The sequence below is a fragment of the Cyclopterus lumpus genome, chromosome 6, assembly GCF_009769545.1.
Source record: "Cyclopterus lumpus isolate fCycLum1 chromosome 6, fCycLum1.pri, whole genome shotgun sequence".
NCBI lineage: Eukaryota > Metazoa > Chordata > Actinopteri > Perciformes > Cyclopteridae > Cyclopterus > Cyclopterus lumpus.
Genome location: NC_046971.1, coordinates 21,807,423 through 21,823,830, shown reverse-complemented (window position 1 = coordinate 21,823,830; position 16,408 = coordinate 21,807,423). Strand labels below are relative to the sequence as shown.

At 44.6% G+C, this 16,408-nt stretch overlaps 2 protein-coding genes across 2 annotated transcripts in view; one reads left to right on the top strand and one right to left on the bottom strand.

Moving 5' to 3' along the window:
- The window catches only part of hydin (HYDIN axonemal central pair apparatus protein), a 70,243-nt gene extending 65,958 nt beyond the window's left edge, over positions 1 to 4,285 (bottom strand). The window contains exons 1-2 of the mRNA XM_034534667.1: positions 4,217 to 4,285; positions 2,974 to 3,099 (exon numbers count right to left, since the gene is read on the bottom strand). Coding sequence (XP_034390558.1) covers positions 2,974 to 3,099; positions 4,217 to 4,285 — 195 coding nt within the window. The remainder of the gene's footprint in view (positions 1 to 2,973; positions 3,100 to 4,216) is intronic.
- A 2,222-nt stretch (positions 4,286 to 6,507) lies between these two features.
- pnp6 (purine nucleoside phosphorylase 6) lies at positions 6,508 to 14,994 on the top strand. Its single transcript, XM_034536144.1, has 6 exons — positions 6,508 to 6,714; positions 8,523 to 8,692; positions 8,790 to 8,893; positions 12,781 to 12,956; positions 13,345 to 13,535; positions 13,805 to 14,994. The coding sequence occupies exons 1-6, from the start codon at positions 6,677 to 6,679 to the stop codon at positions 13,999 to 14,001; spliced, it is 876 nt and encodes a 291-aa protein (XP_034392035.1). The 5' UTR covers positions 6,508 to 6,676; the 3' UTR covers positions 14,002 to 14,994.
- Positions 14,995 to 16,408: the final 1,414 nt, after the last annotated feature.

Genomic DNA, 16,408 nt, shown 5'->3' with positions numbered 1-16,408 from the left:
TATATATGTATATATTCATGTATGTGAAGATGACCATATAGAACTTTTATTGCATTTACTCGGATATGGCCAGGGAACGTAATGAACACATCCATGATTCTTTCTTAAGCGCTAAATACACTTTACGAGCACCACGGCATACAGCGGCTTTCCCGATGTTCTGCATCGCCGACAATGTACAACAATGTACCACAAGGCTCTGCAAACAGTCTGTGAGACAGTCAATGCTGTGGCGTGTGGTGTTCAATGTACGGCTCGAGAAGGTCTTTAATAAATGATTCCTTGTGGGCAGAATGGATAGCGCTCGTATAGGAAGTCATCATCACGTCATAAGAACTCTCTCCCTATAAAACGTTAATCTAACTAATATCGCTCCTTCATCAATGAGGAAGTGAGCTGCCACTTTCTTCAGGGGGAGTGGCCAGATTATCCAGCTAGACTGAATGAGCCTGCGCGTAGCAGGTTCAAATTTGTGGTTGTGTTGCTATGGTGATTTTGCCAAACTTCGAGGAACCGAAAACCCTGACTTGTGTAATCTCATCCGGAAAATTATCCCGCTAACCACGTTAGCCAGGTACGAGAAATAGGGCCCAAGTTTAAGCAATTTCAAAAACATTCATTACTAACTCATACGTGGTATAACAATATGCAGTTGCCACACTGAAGCTTATGATATTGCCATGTACTTTCTGATGTACCTGCTAGAACAAGCATTATGTTGAGGTTATTTTAAGATATTGACAACATTCACAGTATTGATTCATTTAATGTGTTTTTCACACATTGCTTCTTAAAGGAAGGTTCAACACTTGGGAAAATAAAGCTAATTTGTTCTCTGGTCAAGAGTTGATGAGAAGATTGACACCACTTTCTTATCTGTCCGTTGAATATGAAGCTACAGACAGCAGCATGTTCATGTGCACTGTATAAAGACTGAAAGACAGGTACATCTTGTAAAATGGCAAACTGACATTTTTAAAGATGTAATGTTTTAATTGGTGAGCTTTAGAGGTGCTGGTAGGTGGGATTTTAAAATCTTTCGGGCAGAGCCAGGCCAGCTGTTTCCCCATTTCCAGTCATTACGTTAGGTTAAGCTAACTGACTCCTGGCTCCAGTTTCATATTGAAAAGACAGACACGGGAGTTTTGTGGATCTTCTCAACTAATGCTCGGCATGATATAGAATAAGCATGCTTCTTAAAAAAGGTTGAACCTTTAATCCATATTTTATTACGCGTATGGGGAAACTATGCCCTCTTAAACTTAACTTCAGTTGGTGTCATTCCTCCTGCATCACTGCCACTGTCATAGATTTATAGTTTTGTATAATACTATATTAAATTGTGCAACTTTGTGGTGGCTTTCAGGATGACCTAAATTAAAGGTCCTGCTGGTCATTGCTCCTGCAGTGGCCCGCAGTGGGGGGGTATTCAGATTCACATTTGCATATTGGACAAGTCAACAAAAAAAATATGACCAGGGTTAGATGCAAAAAAAGGGCTCCTCCTAATTATGATGAGGGGGCATATAGCAATTTAATATACGTTTTCCAAACTTTTGATGGCAATTCGCTCTGAGCCCTCCCGTTGAATTCGGACTCTAAAAGTACAGAGTGCCAGTCACTTTGGTTGCCCTTTGCCCATCATTTAGTGTCTGCTGACTCAGGGGAAGCAGATTTGTTATAATGTTAATGACCTTAGCAGATAGCGCATGCTCTTCATGCAGGGGATTCGTGAAGATATAATGAGAAGTTTGAATGTGGCTGGCCTCATCTACGGATTTATAAAACCTGGACAAATGTTGAACTGTAACTGCTGCTAAAGTATATGTCTACAATACGAATGGTTCGACTGTACAGTATACTGTTAGTACAGTAACACAGGGATATTGTATAGAGGCCTTTTTTTAAACCTTATTATACATCCTAGTCTGGAAGTCTATGTAGTGAAGAGTATTTTGTCTCAAATTCTTTAGTGGACTCCCCAGGGTTTCTCATAAAGATAAGTCAGCAGCTGAGACTTTTCTCCTGTCTAACTTCTATGTTTTGACGTAGGCTGTTGTCACCGTCACAGTTGTCGCGGATGGTGATGGACCCGCCTTTAAAGTGTGTTTTGAGTTCAAATAAAACAATGACCGGTTGATGAGCCTCCTGTAACCTTTCACTATCACTGCACCATCTGACAACATGTTTTTTCTGCTTGCTCTCTCATCAAAGTGTTATTTAATTTTTTTGTGGATTTGATTTGATAAATGTGCATAAAGTGCTGAAATACATCAGGATATTGCAATAAAGTCACATGAAATATTTCCATTGTAGTCTTGTAGTCAGGCTAGGGGGCAGGCAGGAGAAGGGGATGCCATTTATATGCTACTAGTATCCTATTTATTAACTAATACACCTACAAATAATAACTTTACACAGTCCATAAAAATGTAACACACACAAATCCGGAAGTGAGACTGTTACATTATACTTAAGCTGTTTTGGAGAATGGGCAGATTTAATTTCCTTAATTTCCATTCCTCCCCACCTGTGTAGAGCAATATGCCTCTCTCTACTTCACTCTTTTAGTTTGATTTGTTTGGGTGAGCTACGCTAGCCCTAGTTTTCGGGCAATGAGAGTTCTGAGAAAACTGAAAATATCCAGTAATATAATTTGGACAGAGACCGTACAAAAGTTTTATCTGTTGAGTTCTAGGCTGTCGCGGATGGTGCCGGACCTGCCTTTCAAGTGTGTTTCAGGTACAAATAAAACAATGACCGGTTTAACCGGTTTCATCATTATGGTTGCTCTCTCATCCTTGCAAAAGGAAACTGTGAAATCATTTGACAACTAGCAGGCATATTTTCGAGAGTTTTAACTAAGTGTCTGTAGTTGGGAGGTCTATACAAAGCAATGATCAGTATTGGTTTGCTACGCATGAGGAATATATCAATCCAAACCGCTTCGAGGTTGTTCAAGGTGTCATTTACTTTGTGATGCGTAGTCTTGCTCATGTCAAGCAGTTCCAGGATGCAAGGCGGCTGCATGTTGTCGGTGTTGGCCAGGCGCTCCTCTGTAGACTGCAGCATCTCCTGAGTGTATGCAGACGGAGTCACCTGCAAACACACAGCAGCTCAGGCTATTATCTTAACTTCACTGACAGCCTGTTTCCTGTCTCCTAATTCAGCAGTGACGAGGCACCACATCAATCCAGATTTTATAAAGACTGATAGAGAAAATGAGAAAATAATGAGCACAGGAGCTGTGAAGCCTGCAGTTAATATCCTCTCCACAAAATCCTGTGGCACCTCTTAAACATTGCCCCAGAAGCAAAGAAACATCTAACTGCACATAGCCTATATTTCAAGGTTAGGTCAGAAGGACGTCTGCTCAAAATCCAAATGAATATTGTAGTGCAGGAGGTTATTGTACATTCATTATTCAATAGCTGCCAGTTAAATGTATAGTCATAATAGACCATTAAGAGACAACAAAGTTGCTTAAGTAAACACTACTCTTTAAAATGATAAGTTGTGAAATAATGTGGCTTCTCTTTAGATGGGGACTTAATAAGTTTGTGTGGAGGAATGACGAGCATAATGGCCAACAGAACTTTGAATACAACGCCGAGGGATACAATGGTTGCACTGCTGTATTGGCAAATGTTACATATAATTGTCATATCAGATTGATATTGTTTATTACCAACTTAATAATGTATTATGCTTCGCATTAGACACAGAAATAAAGAGGACTACTGACAGAAATATTGAAGATATTAATTATTATTAATTCATACAAGTATTTAATTACTTATCATTGGTTTTTTTGTTTTTCACACAGATTATGACCAAAGAAAGGTTTGTTGGATGATTAAAAATGAGCTATCACCAAACTTGAAATCAATATAATCAACTGCATGTAAAGTAAAAAGGTACTTCTTACTCTTGTCACCAACTACAAACACAGGCAGCCACGATGAGCAGAGGCCTAAAGTCGCTGAGCTGAGGTCGCTGCATCAAAACACTGCAGTCGGATATTGATTTTTGTTACCAGATCTGTTAGGCCGATCTGTCATTTGAAGCAGCTTCTTTAAAATACTGGGATGATGTCCAAAACATAGTTAATGTGAGAACACCCCCCAGAAAAGCCACAGTTTCAAGGTCTGATTAATTTGAGTTGGGTACTTCTTATTCTGTGTGAAGTTACAAGCAGACAGGGTGATATCCTCACCCTTTTTGGCTTGAGGGGCACTTCGGTCTGGCCAAAATCGCTTCTTGAGGGAAGCAGAATGGCTGTCATCTTTGTTTTAGGTTTTGAGCCTGGAACATACAAGAGAGACATCGTCATGGAAGAAAGAGAAGAGGAAAGGAATAGAGAAGGGCAGAGGAGAGGAGAGGTATCATTAGGTACTAGATTGCGCTAATCAAGTGCCCATTTTATACTAAATGCGCAATTATCAAAGACAGTGGTTTACCCTGATGGGGTGTTAACTTAGCTTTGCTAACAAGCTAATAGTAACTAACTAACACCTCGCTCCTTCAGCGGGAACGTACGTATTACCTTCGGTAATTTGCACGACAGGTAGACAAAACGTTAAGATGCTGAAGTAAGGTAGCTAATATATTATATTGTCAAAGTCTTCAATGGCCATTTTGACTCCTTTAACTCCTGTTATTTGATAACAAGTTAACTGGTTAACGTTAGGACTAGCTAGCAGGTTAACTGGTTAACGGTAAGGAGTCAAAATGTCCATTGGAGACTTTGACAATACAATATATGAGCTACCTTACTTCAGAAACTTGTTGTCTAACTGTTACCTGTCGTGCAAATTACCGAAAGTAACATTTAGCTTGAAATACTCCTGCTCAAGTTACCGGTTCACGGTTAGCTAACCTAACTCTTCAGGTTTCCTAGCTGAATACGTTTCTAACGTTAGAGGGTCAACTTACCAGTTACACCTGTTGTCTTGTGCACTGACACAAAATAACAAGTCATAAACTAAACTAACCTAACTCAAGGGATATATAAACATGCCTTGATAACGTGAGGTTACGAGCCGTTACGCGACGACGAAGCCGGTCCACACTTTGGTGTAGTTTGTTACCCCTGGCAACACACTCAGTGACCTCTCACTAAACTGCTTCATGGTTGGCTGCGACAAAACCTGCTATAAACATGGTGCGCAGTCGGGAGTTTATTCTCCTGTGGTTTATGAACATATCATGTCTGGGTTCAAATAAACCTATTCTGGCAGGAAGCCTTGAAGGCAAACTTCAGTGCGTAAACTTCACCCGTGTGCAAATGGCAACTAATCACCTTAGTAAACAGGTGGCTTTACGCTAGTCTTTAGGTTTGTTGGCAAAAATCGAACCGTATTCTAGAACTACCATCATGTATAAAATGCCGTACTACAAGTTGAGGATGAGCCAACTTTAACTACTTGTATTACAAGGTTTCACGGTTAATTTATCTTTAACAGCGCATCATATTATTTTATGAAGATCATAGTTCGTGTGTCAAATAGATATTTAGATTAGCAAATCTAATCTCTACTCTGACACACCTGGATATTAATACATGGACACTGTGGGGAGATAATGTCTCTACCAATAGAAGTAACAAACAAAACAGTTATTACGTGAGATAATGTGTCCAATCTTATATGTTCATCAAATAAACTTTCATCAAATAAACACAGGCAAGAGGGTCATTATCAGGACAAGTGTGCACAACAAAAGAGATTTGAAAAGCCAGTGAGCATGCTGAAACACCACAGGAATTTCTAATTGACAACTTTACAAATCCGTGTATTTATCCCTGTTGACCGCCTGTGGTCATGACATATACTTGGACTGATATCTTACAGAGGTTACTAATCTTTGACTGCCTTCACCACTTATACATACCTTTCCCACAGGCACCAATATGGAATTATTATTTTTTTTTTGTGAAAATCAAAACGTGAAATTATAGTTTTACCACCATATTTACTACAGCTGTGGTTATACTAGTTAAACATGTAATTTGATATGTCATTATATATTGGTTTCTAATTCACTTGACTTGTATGTTTACAGTCGTACCACAGATGTCTTTTGTGCTGTCTCTGCTTTCATTTTCATTCTTTCCTTCTAACCCATGAGTCAGCACTTCGAATTGTTGCGCAGCCAGTGTGCGTGTGCGTGCGTGTGTGTGGGTGTGTGTGCGCGTGTGTGTGTGTGTGTGTGTGTGTGTGTGTGTGAAAGAGAAGTAGGAGTAAGGCATGCATCGTTTAGAGGTGTTTAACCAAACCCAGTGACTCATAGCGCTTGCTTGTTTATCATGTGTTGCTGATCTTATATCATTTCCCTCATCTTGCTAGTTTGTCTTTCCCTCTCTTGCCCCCTCATTGTTTCTCCCTTTGTTCCCAGACCTGCCTATGTCAGTGAACGGATCAGTGAGCTGCCCAGCCTGGTAGAAAATTAGATTTAGTTTTCTTCAAAGGGACCGGCATTTCGGCGTAGGCCCCGCCCCATTGCCCTGTACGCAGTGACGTCGGTGCGCAGCACGCTCTCCGCCACTCCGTCCGCGGCTGAGTCTCCATCGGCCGCTCCTGCTCCACCGCTCTGAACTCAACACGGGCAGCGTCCATCAAACACACGACACAGACAGCGTGCCATCACTAGGTTGGTCCCGCTCTCGTCGTCCGATATGGAAGCGGCATCCTCATCCACCTCCAGTCGGTGCAGGTAAGACAGCTAAGGCTGGATGTTGGTGGACCGGAGACTAATGAGCGTCAGGGTTGTCAAGGCTACCCTGTATCCTCATAAAGGATTATTCTTTATTCCGAGGATTAGCAGCCGCTATAAGGGCTTCCCTTTCCAAGAGGACGCCTCTCACTTGGACGTCGTCGTGTCTTACAGGTGGTGGATGCGTCCTCCAAATCATATTCATTTCGTTCAGACACGTCTGCCGCTCACTTAACAGGCCGGTCTCGTTTTTCTAGTTCACCGCCAGTTCCGGAGCTTAGCAACCGCTCAGGCTGCTCAAACTGGGAGGAATGTGCTGAGTGACAGCTATAGACAGTCTGGGGCCCGTCCCGCTCCGCTCCCCGCTTTCTGCCTGATATTTAAAAAGTCCCTGGCAGCACCATGGACAGCTCCGCGCGCAGGCCGGTCCGCGAGAGCCAGAACACGAGCTCACTTCCTGTTCTTCGTTAAATCTATACTCTGCTGTGACATAATGCAAAGGCTACTGTGACCTGCAAGATCATTAAACCTCATAACTACATAGATATACCAGTACTAAGAAAGATTATGTTGGAGGTTTAGAAGTTGTCAAACACCCTTTTCGGTTGTTAGCTGTTGGTTTGTTTGCTATAAACAACAGAATGCTTCCAGTTGTCACTGTACACAACCTGAATTGCTCTGATCCATTCCCCGCCTCATGCAAGCAGCCGCAGTCAAAGCTTTAATGACTTTACTCCGTCTCTGGTGCCAACATATCTACTGATGTGAAAGATTTCCAAGCTGCTTTTGGAGCTGAATATTTTTAAAAACGGGGGGGAAAGAGCAACAAGGGGAAAGTATGTAAAGCTTGAACATCCGTCTCTCTCCTACAGATTAGTTCGGTGAGGCACAAAGCTCGAGGCACAGAGGGATGATTGACAACGTTATAGCTTTACATTCGCAGATTTAGAACCAGAATTACAGACTGTTTCAGACTTTGTATAATGTCGTACCTCAAGGCTTTTTCAATGGAATCAGCTTCCCTGATAAATAATTTGGGAGGTACATGGCAAAGTAAAAACTCATTAGTGTGTTGCCCAACGTTATATTTGTTCTTGTTTTTACACAATGTTCCTTTCCGTGCACGTTTACTCCGGCATTTCCAAGTGTCTTCCCCTCCTGTCGTCATGACAATGTGCAGTAGCTCTGTATGAGTTTGTTGATGTGTCACCATGACCAAGAATTATACAGTGGATTATTCCAATAATAGAACGTGGGATGTTTCACCTTTCGTGACATTCAAATAATGCAACAAAAGATTTAACGACAGTATGCTGAACGAAACTGACTTTTCTTGTCGACCGGGTTTTACTTTTTAACTGGAAGTTAGAAAAAGCAATCAGTTTTGCTGCAGAACTGGCATTCATGGGTGTGTGTTTGCTGTCAATTCATACTCTGATTTCAAGACAGCACTGTATATTGTTTTATGTATGTGTTGTTTTTTATATTTCTTCCACATACAATATATTGCATATTTATTTCAGTACATGTGCTGCATATGTCATATCCCCCCTCCCAAAAAAACCCATGTAATCAATACTTTCCGCCATACTTTTAATGTACACTATCTTACTCATACTACTGTTGGAAGAGACAGCGCTGTATGTTGCCCTTAAATGAGCTGTAATTTAGTTTATGCTCCCGTTCACTCTCTGAAGACAGTGACTTCATTCTAAATTCTAAAATGAGACTGATGCTAAATTGCATTTCTATGATTTATGGTTTGGTACTATTTAACATGAATACATTATCCTTTCTATTGTTTCCAGATACAGTTATGAAGAGTATAAGGAGACTGCAGACTGGCTGTTGGCCCAGACAAAGCAGCGCCCTAAAGTAGCCATCATCTGCGGTTCAGGCCTGGGCGGGCTGGCCGACCTGCTGGTTGACAAGACGGTGTTAAAGTATGAGACAATCCCACATTTCCCCACCAGCACTGGTAAGTTACCAAATTGCATATTGTCTGAAACTCATGTGTTTGGAAACTGTACACAAGCATGCTAGCAGCTGCTCATACATGAATGTGTGCTGTGCAGTGCCGGGCCATGCCGGGCAGCTGGTGTTCGGGAAGCTGGATGGCCGCGAGTGTGTCTGCATGCAAGGGAGAGTCCACTTCTACGAGGGCTACGACATACACACGGTACGCTACAGTACATTCTGCATAAGTTGCCTTAGAGCACCTTTCTCTCTCAGTTTCTGTCACAAGCCATTTTGGAAACTTGCTGATGTATATGATCTACTATACAGTCTAACTGAGCCAAAGATGGCAGTTTAACTCTGACTTTGTCAATCATTTAGAGACAAACCTTCACAGCTTTCGTTTCGGCATAGGCTTAATCATTAAACCACAGATATGTGCAAACACTAACTTTGTTGTTTGTGTAGAGGGAGGCTCTTTATAGACACAACATTCATTTTGTGCCACATGATGTCTTTAATTTGAGTTCCATTTAGAACAGTGACCCAGTGATAATTAAAGATACAGTATTATTACACTATTTTGGTTTTGAACATTTTCAAGTTAAATTCGTAACAGCTCAAACTTTCTCTGAGAAAACTATACTCTCAGAGACATTTACGGTTTTATCTCATCCACAATCAGGATTTTGTAATTGTATGATATAAAGTTGTGTAAACTTGATATTATCTCACAGCTGGCTAAAAGGTGACTCTGTGTTGAGTGAAGCTGCAGAATCATGATGACAGTGATAAAAAAATGTGTCATAGTGTGGATACGGGACTGGCCTTTGGCCTCTGGAGACACTGTATCCTGGTTTTATTTCTTATTACCAGCTTAGGTGTGCCATCATATAAAATGATCCATATAATCCCACTGAATCATAAAATCCAGTTCCATAAATACAGTAATAGAAAGCAAGATGCATTATGACCCTCCTGTACACTGTAGGGACTTTAGACAGAGACATAATGGATGAAAATTCTCCAGTTGAATCACCACTTGAGTTGAATTTTAAAAGATTTGTTCCCGTCCAAGCCAACTGAGGTATACAATATTACCAATATACTTTCTTGGCAAACTAAACAAAATCCTAAACTGAACAGTAGATCAGATGAGAATATTTTTTACTAGCAGAGTGACGTACGATTTCATCAAACTTATTATTTTTCTTTTTACAAAACAAACTAAAACAAAGATCTTGGCTAGATAATAATGATATTAAGTATGAAACAAAGTTTAAACCATACCCTCTAAACTAAAAAGAAATCTGGTTTGAATTGCAATTGAACACCATAACTAAAGCTTGTTTACAAGATATTAAGTCAATGCTGAGCTATAGAGAAAACCATAAAGTGCACTTTCGGACGGATAGGAAAAACAACACTGAATGGAAATGCTGACTCTTTCATACCATGAATAATTCATGACCAGTTACTGATTGGTTTTGGTTACACTTACAATGTACACCTTCGACTGGACTGAAACAAATACAACATGAAGCAAAATAACATAATACAATTAAAAATACATTGAATAATAATGTGGTGGCTGGGGCGCGGTTAGGCTCAGCTGCGGAAGGGAGTGGGGGAGTGGCTCAGGGAACAGGTGCCGGGAAGAGGCCTAATTGGCCTCAGCTGTAGGGGATCAGGGGTAATGTGTCTCTCCCCTGTATCAGGTACAATAAAAGGGTAAACAGGTCACCTCATTATTAAGAGACTGAACTACCGACAGTCCTGTCATTACATATGCAGCTTACTGTTACAATATGCAAAAAGGCATAACAAAACAGGCCAACAATCCAAAATGACAGCGCTGACATTATCGAGAAACCCGGGGTACTTAATATTTCTGCATTAACTAGCAAATCACTTTCAGAGGCAATTTGTGCTGCAGACACACGTGAAATAGAAACAGCAATTTCAAAATGTGACTGCAATGAGAAGTGGCATTAGTAGTCATTAACGGGCCATCAGCTGCCCCTATGAAACTCAGTGCAGAACCACGATTTGTTCAGTCATGCACAGTTCAACAATAATAATAGTCTACGGTCTACTGACATCAGTGTATGCAGAAGGCGTCCCTTTTAAATTATTGGCTTTCTCATGTGATGCATTTTGTCCTCTGTGACAGTCATCTTGTAACTCCCATCCATCCATCCATCCATTATCACCCGCTTATCCGGGGTCGGGTCGCGGTGGCAGCAGGTTCAGCAGGCCGACCCAGGCCTCCCTCTCACCCGCAGCACTTTCCAGCTCATTCTGGGGGATCCCGAGGCGTTCCAAGGCCAGCCGGGAGATATAATCCCTCCAGCGTATCCTCGGTCTTCCCCGGGGCCTCCTACCAGTTGGACGTGCCCGGAAAACCTCTAATGGGAGGCGTCCAGGAGGCATCCTGACTAGATGCCCGAACCACCTCAGCTGACTCCTTTCGACACGAAGGAGCAGCGACTCGACTCCAAGCTCCCCCCTGATGTCCGAGCTCCTTACCCTATCTCTAAGGCTGAGCCCGGCCACCCTACGGAGGAAGCTCATTTCGGCCGCTTGTATCCGAGATCTCGTTCTTTCGGTCACGACCCAGAGTTCGTGACCATAGGTGAGGGTTGGAACGTAGACCGACCAGTAAATGGAGAGCTTTGCCTTCCGGCTCAGCTCCCTCTTCACTAAGACGGACCGGTACAGCGCCTGTTTTACTGCTGCAGCCGCACCGATCCGCCTATCGATCTCCCGCTCCACCTTACCCTCACTCGTGAACAAGACCCCGAGATACTTGAACTCCTTCGCTTGGGGTAGGCAGTTTGCCCCCACCTGGAGGGAGCAATCCGCCGGTTTCCGGCAGAGCACCATGGCCTCAGATTTGGAGGTGCTAACTCTCATCCCTGCCGCTTCGCACTCGGCTGCAAAACGCCCCAGTGAATGCTGGAGGTCACGGTCCGAGGAGGCAAACAGGACCACATCATCCGCAAACAGCAGAGAGGCGATCCCGAGACTCCCGAACCGGATCCTCTCCGCCCCCTGGCTGCGCCTAGATATCCTGTCCATGAAGGTCGCAAACAGGACCGGTGATAAAGGGCAGCCCTGGCGGAGGCCAACACCCACCGGGAACCTGTCTGACTTACTACCGAGGAGACAAACACAGCTCCTACTGCAGGCGTACAGAGACCGGATGGCCCGTGCCAACGGGTCCGGCACCCCATACTCCCGCAGCACCCCCCACAAAAACCCCCGAGGGACCCGGTCGAAAGCCTTCTCCAGGTCTACAAAGCACATGTAAACTGGTTGGGCAAACTCCAAGGACCCCTCCAGTAATCTTGCGAGGGTAAAGAGCTGGTCCACTGTTCCACGACCGGGACGGAATCCGCACTGTTCGTCTTGAATCTGAGGTTCGACAAGCGGTCGGAGCCTCCTCTCCAGCACCCTGGCATAAGCTTTTCCCGGGAGGCTGAGCAGTGTGATACCACGATAGTTCGAGCACACTCTCCGGTCCCCCTTCTTGAAGATGGGAACCACCACCCCGGTCTGCCAGTCCATGGGCACTGTTCCCGACCCCCATGCGACACTGAAAAGGCGTGTCAACCAAGACAGCCCAACAATGTCCAGCGCTTTCAGCATCTCAGGGCGGATCTCATCCACCCCTGGTGCCTTGCCACCAAGGAGCTTTTTGACTACCTTAGCGACCTCTGCCAGGGATATGGGTGAATCCACCCCAAAGTCTTCCGGCGCTGCCCCCTCTCCGGGGGACATGTTGGCCGGGTTTAGGAGTTCCTCAAAGTGCTCTTTCCACCGCCCGACGATGTCCCCAGTCCGGGTCAGCAGTTCCCCCCCCCCTGCTGAGAACAGCCTGGGGTAGACCCTGCTTTCCCTTCCTGAGCCGTCGGATGGTCTGCCAGAACTTCCTTGAGGCCAACCGAAAGTCCTTCTCCATGGCCTCCCCGAACTCCTCCTGGGAGGAGTTCTTGTAACTCCCATTCGTAAAAAAAAAAAAATACAAATAAATACATCCGGTACACGTTAAAGTAATAAAAGAGCAACAGTATCTGTCTCTGAAACACAGAGCGTTTGTCCCTCCAGGTGACGTACCCGGTGCGAGTCTTCTCCCTGCTGGGCGTGAAAACCTTGATCGTGACAAACGCAGCGGGGGGACTCAACGACAGCTACAACGTGGGAGACATCATGCTCATTAAGGACCACATCAACTTGCCGGGCTTCGCCGGGCAGACCCCGCTCTGCGGGCACAATGACGAGAGGTACGGCAACAAACATTATTATTCTACTATATCCACTGTTGCTGTTATTTTTAGTAGTTGTAACTTTTTTATCAAGCCTCCTCTCATTATATGAATACTTTCTGTCATATGCATTGAATGTGCTGTAACTATGTTGTATATTTTGTATACATGACATCAATTGGTCATTTAATATGTCCCATTACATTACATCTAGCTGACGCTTTTTATCCAAAGCGACTTACAGTTAATTCATACACCGTAGACACAGCTACAGGGAACGATTCAGGGTTAAGTGTCTTGCTCAAGGACACATCGACTAGGGCGGGGATTGAACCACCAATCCCCTGATTGAAAGACGGATCTGCGAAAGACGGACCTGCTAACCACTGACCCAATATGTCCCCAGGTTTGGGGAGCGCTTCTCTTGCATGTCGGATGCGTATGACCGCGAGCTGAGGGATCTGGCCAAGCAAGCAGCAAAGGAGCAGGGCTGCGGCGGCTTCCTGCAGGAAGGGGTTTACTGCATGGTGGCTGGACCGTCATATGAGACCATTGCAGAGGGCAGACTCCTGCAGAAGCTGGGGGCTGACTCTGTAGGTTAGTACAGCTCTCTTTTGCTCACTTAAAGGGATACTGATGCGTCTCGAAAGTTCAACCGACAACAGCTTGGGGGTATTTAAATGAAGACTTGTATTATTCCACTGTATATAAACGATTGAAATGAAATATAGCACTCTTACAAGTCTCACAATTTTGTGAAAGTACAATACTAAATCACATAAGTGATTATCGTATTATTATTATTATTATTAATATGCTCATGATTACGTCAGTGCACCTGAAACAGATTCCTCCCCTCTGTCTAGGTATGAGCACAGTGCCAGAGGTGGTGGTCGCTCGTCACTGTGGCTTGCGTGTCCTGGGTCTGTCCCTCGTCACCAACAAGGTTGTGGTAGATTACGACAGCGTCCAGAAAGCCAACCACACGGAGGTGCTGAAGACCACCAAGAGCAGAACCGAGGACCTCCAGAGGCTCGTCCGCTACCTCGTCTCCAAGATCTAGTCCCTTCATCTGAAAACTGCAGACAGAAAATACGTAATAATAATAATAACGGTTGCTAATTAGAAAGAGAACAATTGAATAATTATTGTGATCAAACAGGACCATTGGGACCAGCTGGAAACCTGCTTTCCTTAATTTTTTGATTGCTAGTTATTAACAATGTATAATACATATATTAAATTATTTTAGCTATAAAGCATAGCGACTATATTTACAGATCAAATCGGAGTTGTTTATTTTGGAAGAAGACGAATCACATATTTAAATATTTAATGGGATGCCAATGACAATCCTTGAAGGAACTTCATTTAAAAAAGGCAATGGAGTTTTAGCTGATAATCCGAGTTGAAAGAAAGTCAAAGGCTAATCTGGTCAAGCAGTAGTGATGTATGAAGGTTTTTCTGGGGTGGATTGCATTTGGATCCCTTGTATTCGTACACGACGAGACCGCAGCAGTGTAATATCAGGGAGGGCTGTAATAGCTGAGCCTGCAGTGTTCAATCTTCTCCGTCACGATCCAGAACCTCCTGCCAAGTCCCCTTGACCGTCTCATTTATTAGAGCTGCAAAGGCCAGAGAAATCCTCAAGCGGCAGTCCACCCTCTCCACATCGAGATGCTTGTAAGAGTCGTAAAGGGGAATTCCACCCAGAGTGAAGCCTGACCTGCCTTCAAAATGTAAAATCAGAAATGTAAAATCAGAATTGCTCCACACGCACAATAAACATGATCTTGTTATTTGCACACAAGTTATTAATTTTAAAATGCACTTTCCATGCTCACTATTTTCCTGTATGGGCACAACTCCACGTTGCATTTCATTTCCTTCTTGGTAGTTTGTGAAGTCTTCCAAACGATTGCATTCACTAGACGAAATAACACAAACAAACAATAAACCTACGATGATTCTATCTATATATTTTTTTAAGCTTTATTTTAATACCTAATGTTGCTGCTGTCAAATAAAAACTTTCAGATGGCATTTGGACGCTGGTATTTTCTGTCATGGGTGAGTGCTCGCATGTATTTGTGTGCGTGTGCGAGTGACTGAGTGTGTACCAGGTTAAGTCACCAGACATGGCTGTTTTTAAGGAGAAACCGAGTTCCTTCAAACCATAATGATGATCAGTGAACGGGGCGATATCTGCGAAGAGCCTCCCTATATCCTCAGGCTCCTCAGCCTCCTCCCTCCCAATCCTTAACTTTAAACACACCTCAGACCGACGAGACCCGCTGTGCGACTGAGGAAGTGGAAACGGCTGTTCCGCGCCCCCGCTTCCTTTTTCTGTTCCATAATTCACCTCCGTAATCGCACGCAGAGGTGCATCCCACTGTGGAGCTGAAATATTCATACAAATGAACGAGGCGGTGCGAATGCAACACCTTCCCCTGGGGTGGATTGCGCGTGCACACGTTAAAAAAAAGACGGGCGGGTACAAGACACAGAAGACGGGCGGGTATAGGACACAGAAGACGGCGGGTGTAGGACACAGAAGACGGGCGGGTGTAGGACACAGAAGACGGGCGGGTAAAGGACACAGAAGACGGGCGGGTGTAGGACACAGAAGACGGGCGGGTGTAGGACACAGAAGACGGGCGGGTACAGGACACAGAAGACGGGCGGGTGTAGGACACAGAAGACGGGCGGGTACAGGACACAGAAGACGGGCGGATGTAGGACACAGAAGACGGGCGGGTGTAGGACACAGAAGATGGGCGGGTACAGGACACAGAAGACGGGCGGGTGTAGGACACAGAAGACGGGCGGATGTAGGACACAGAAGACGGGCGGATGTAGGACACAGAAGACGGGCGGATGTAGGACACAGAAGACGGGCGGGTGTAGGACTCAGAAGACGGGCGGGTACAGGACACAGAAGATGGGTGGGTGTAGGACACAGAAGACGGGCGGGTGTAGGACACAGAAGACGGGCGGGTGTAGGACTCAGAAGACGGGCGGGTACAGGACACAGAAGATGGGCGGGTGTAGGACACAGAAGACGGGCGGGTGTAGGACACAGAAGACAGGCGGGTGTAGGACACAGAAGAGGGGCGGGTGTAGGACACAGAAGACGGGCGGGTGTAGGACACAGAAGACGGGCGGGTGTAGGACACAGAAGACGGGCGGGTACAGGACACAGAAGACGGGCGGGTGTAGGACACAGAAGACGGGCGGGTGTAGGACACAGAAGACTGGAGGGTGTAGGACACAGAAGACGGGCGGGTACAGGACACAGAAGATGGGTGGGTGTAGGACACAGAAGACGGGAGGGTATAGGACACAGAAGACGGGAGGGTATAGGACACAGAACACGGGCGGGTACAGGACACAGAAGATGGGTGGGTGTAGGACACAGAAGACGGGCGGATGTAGGACACAGAAGACGGGCAGGTGTAGGACACAGAAGA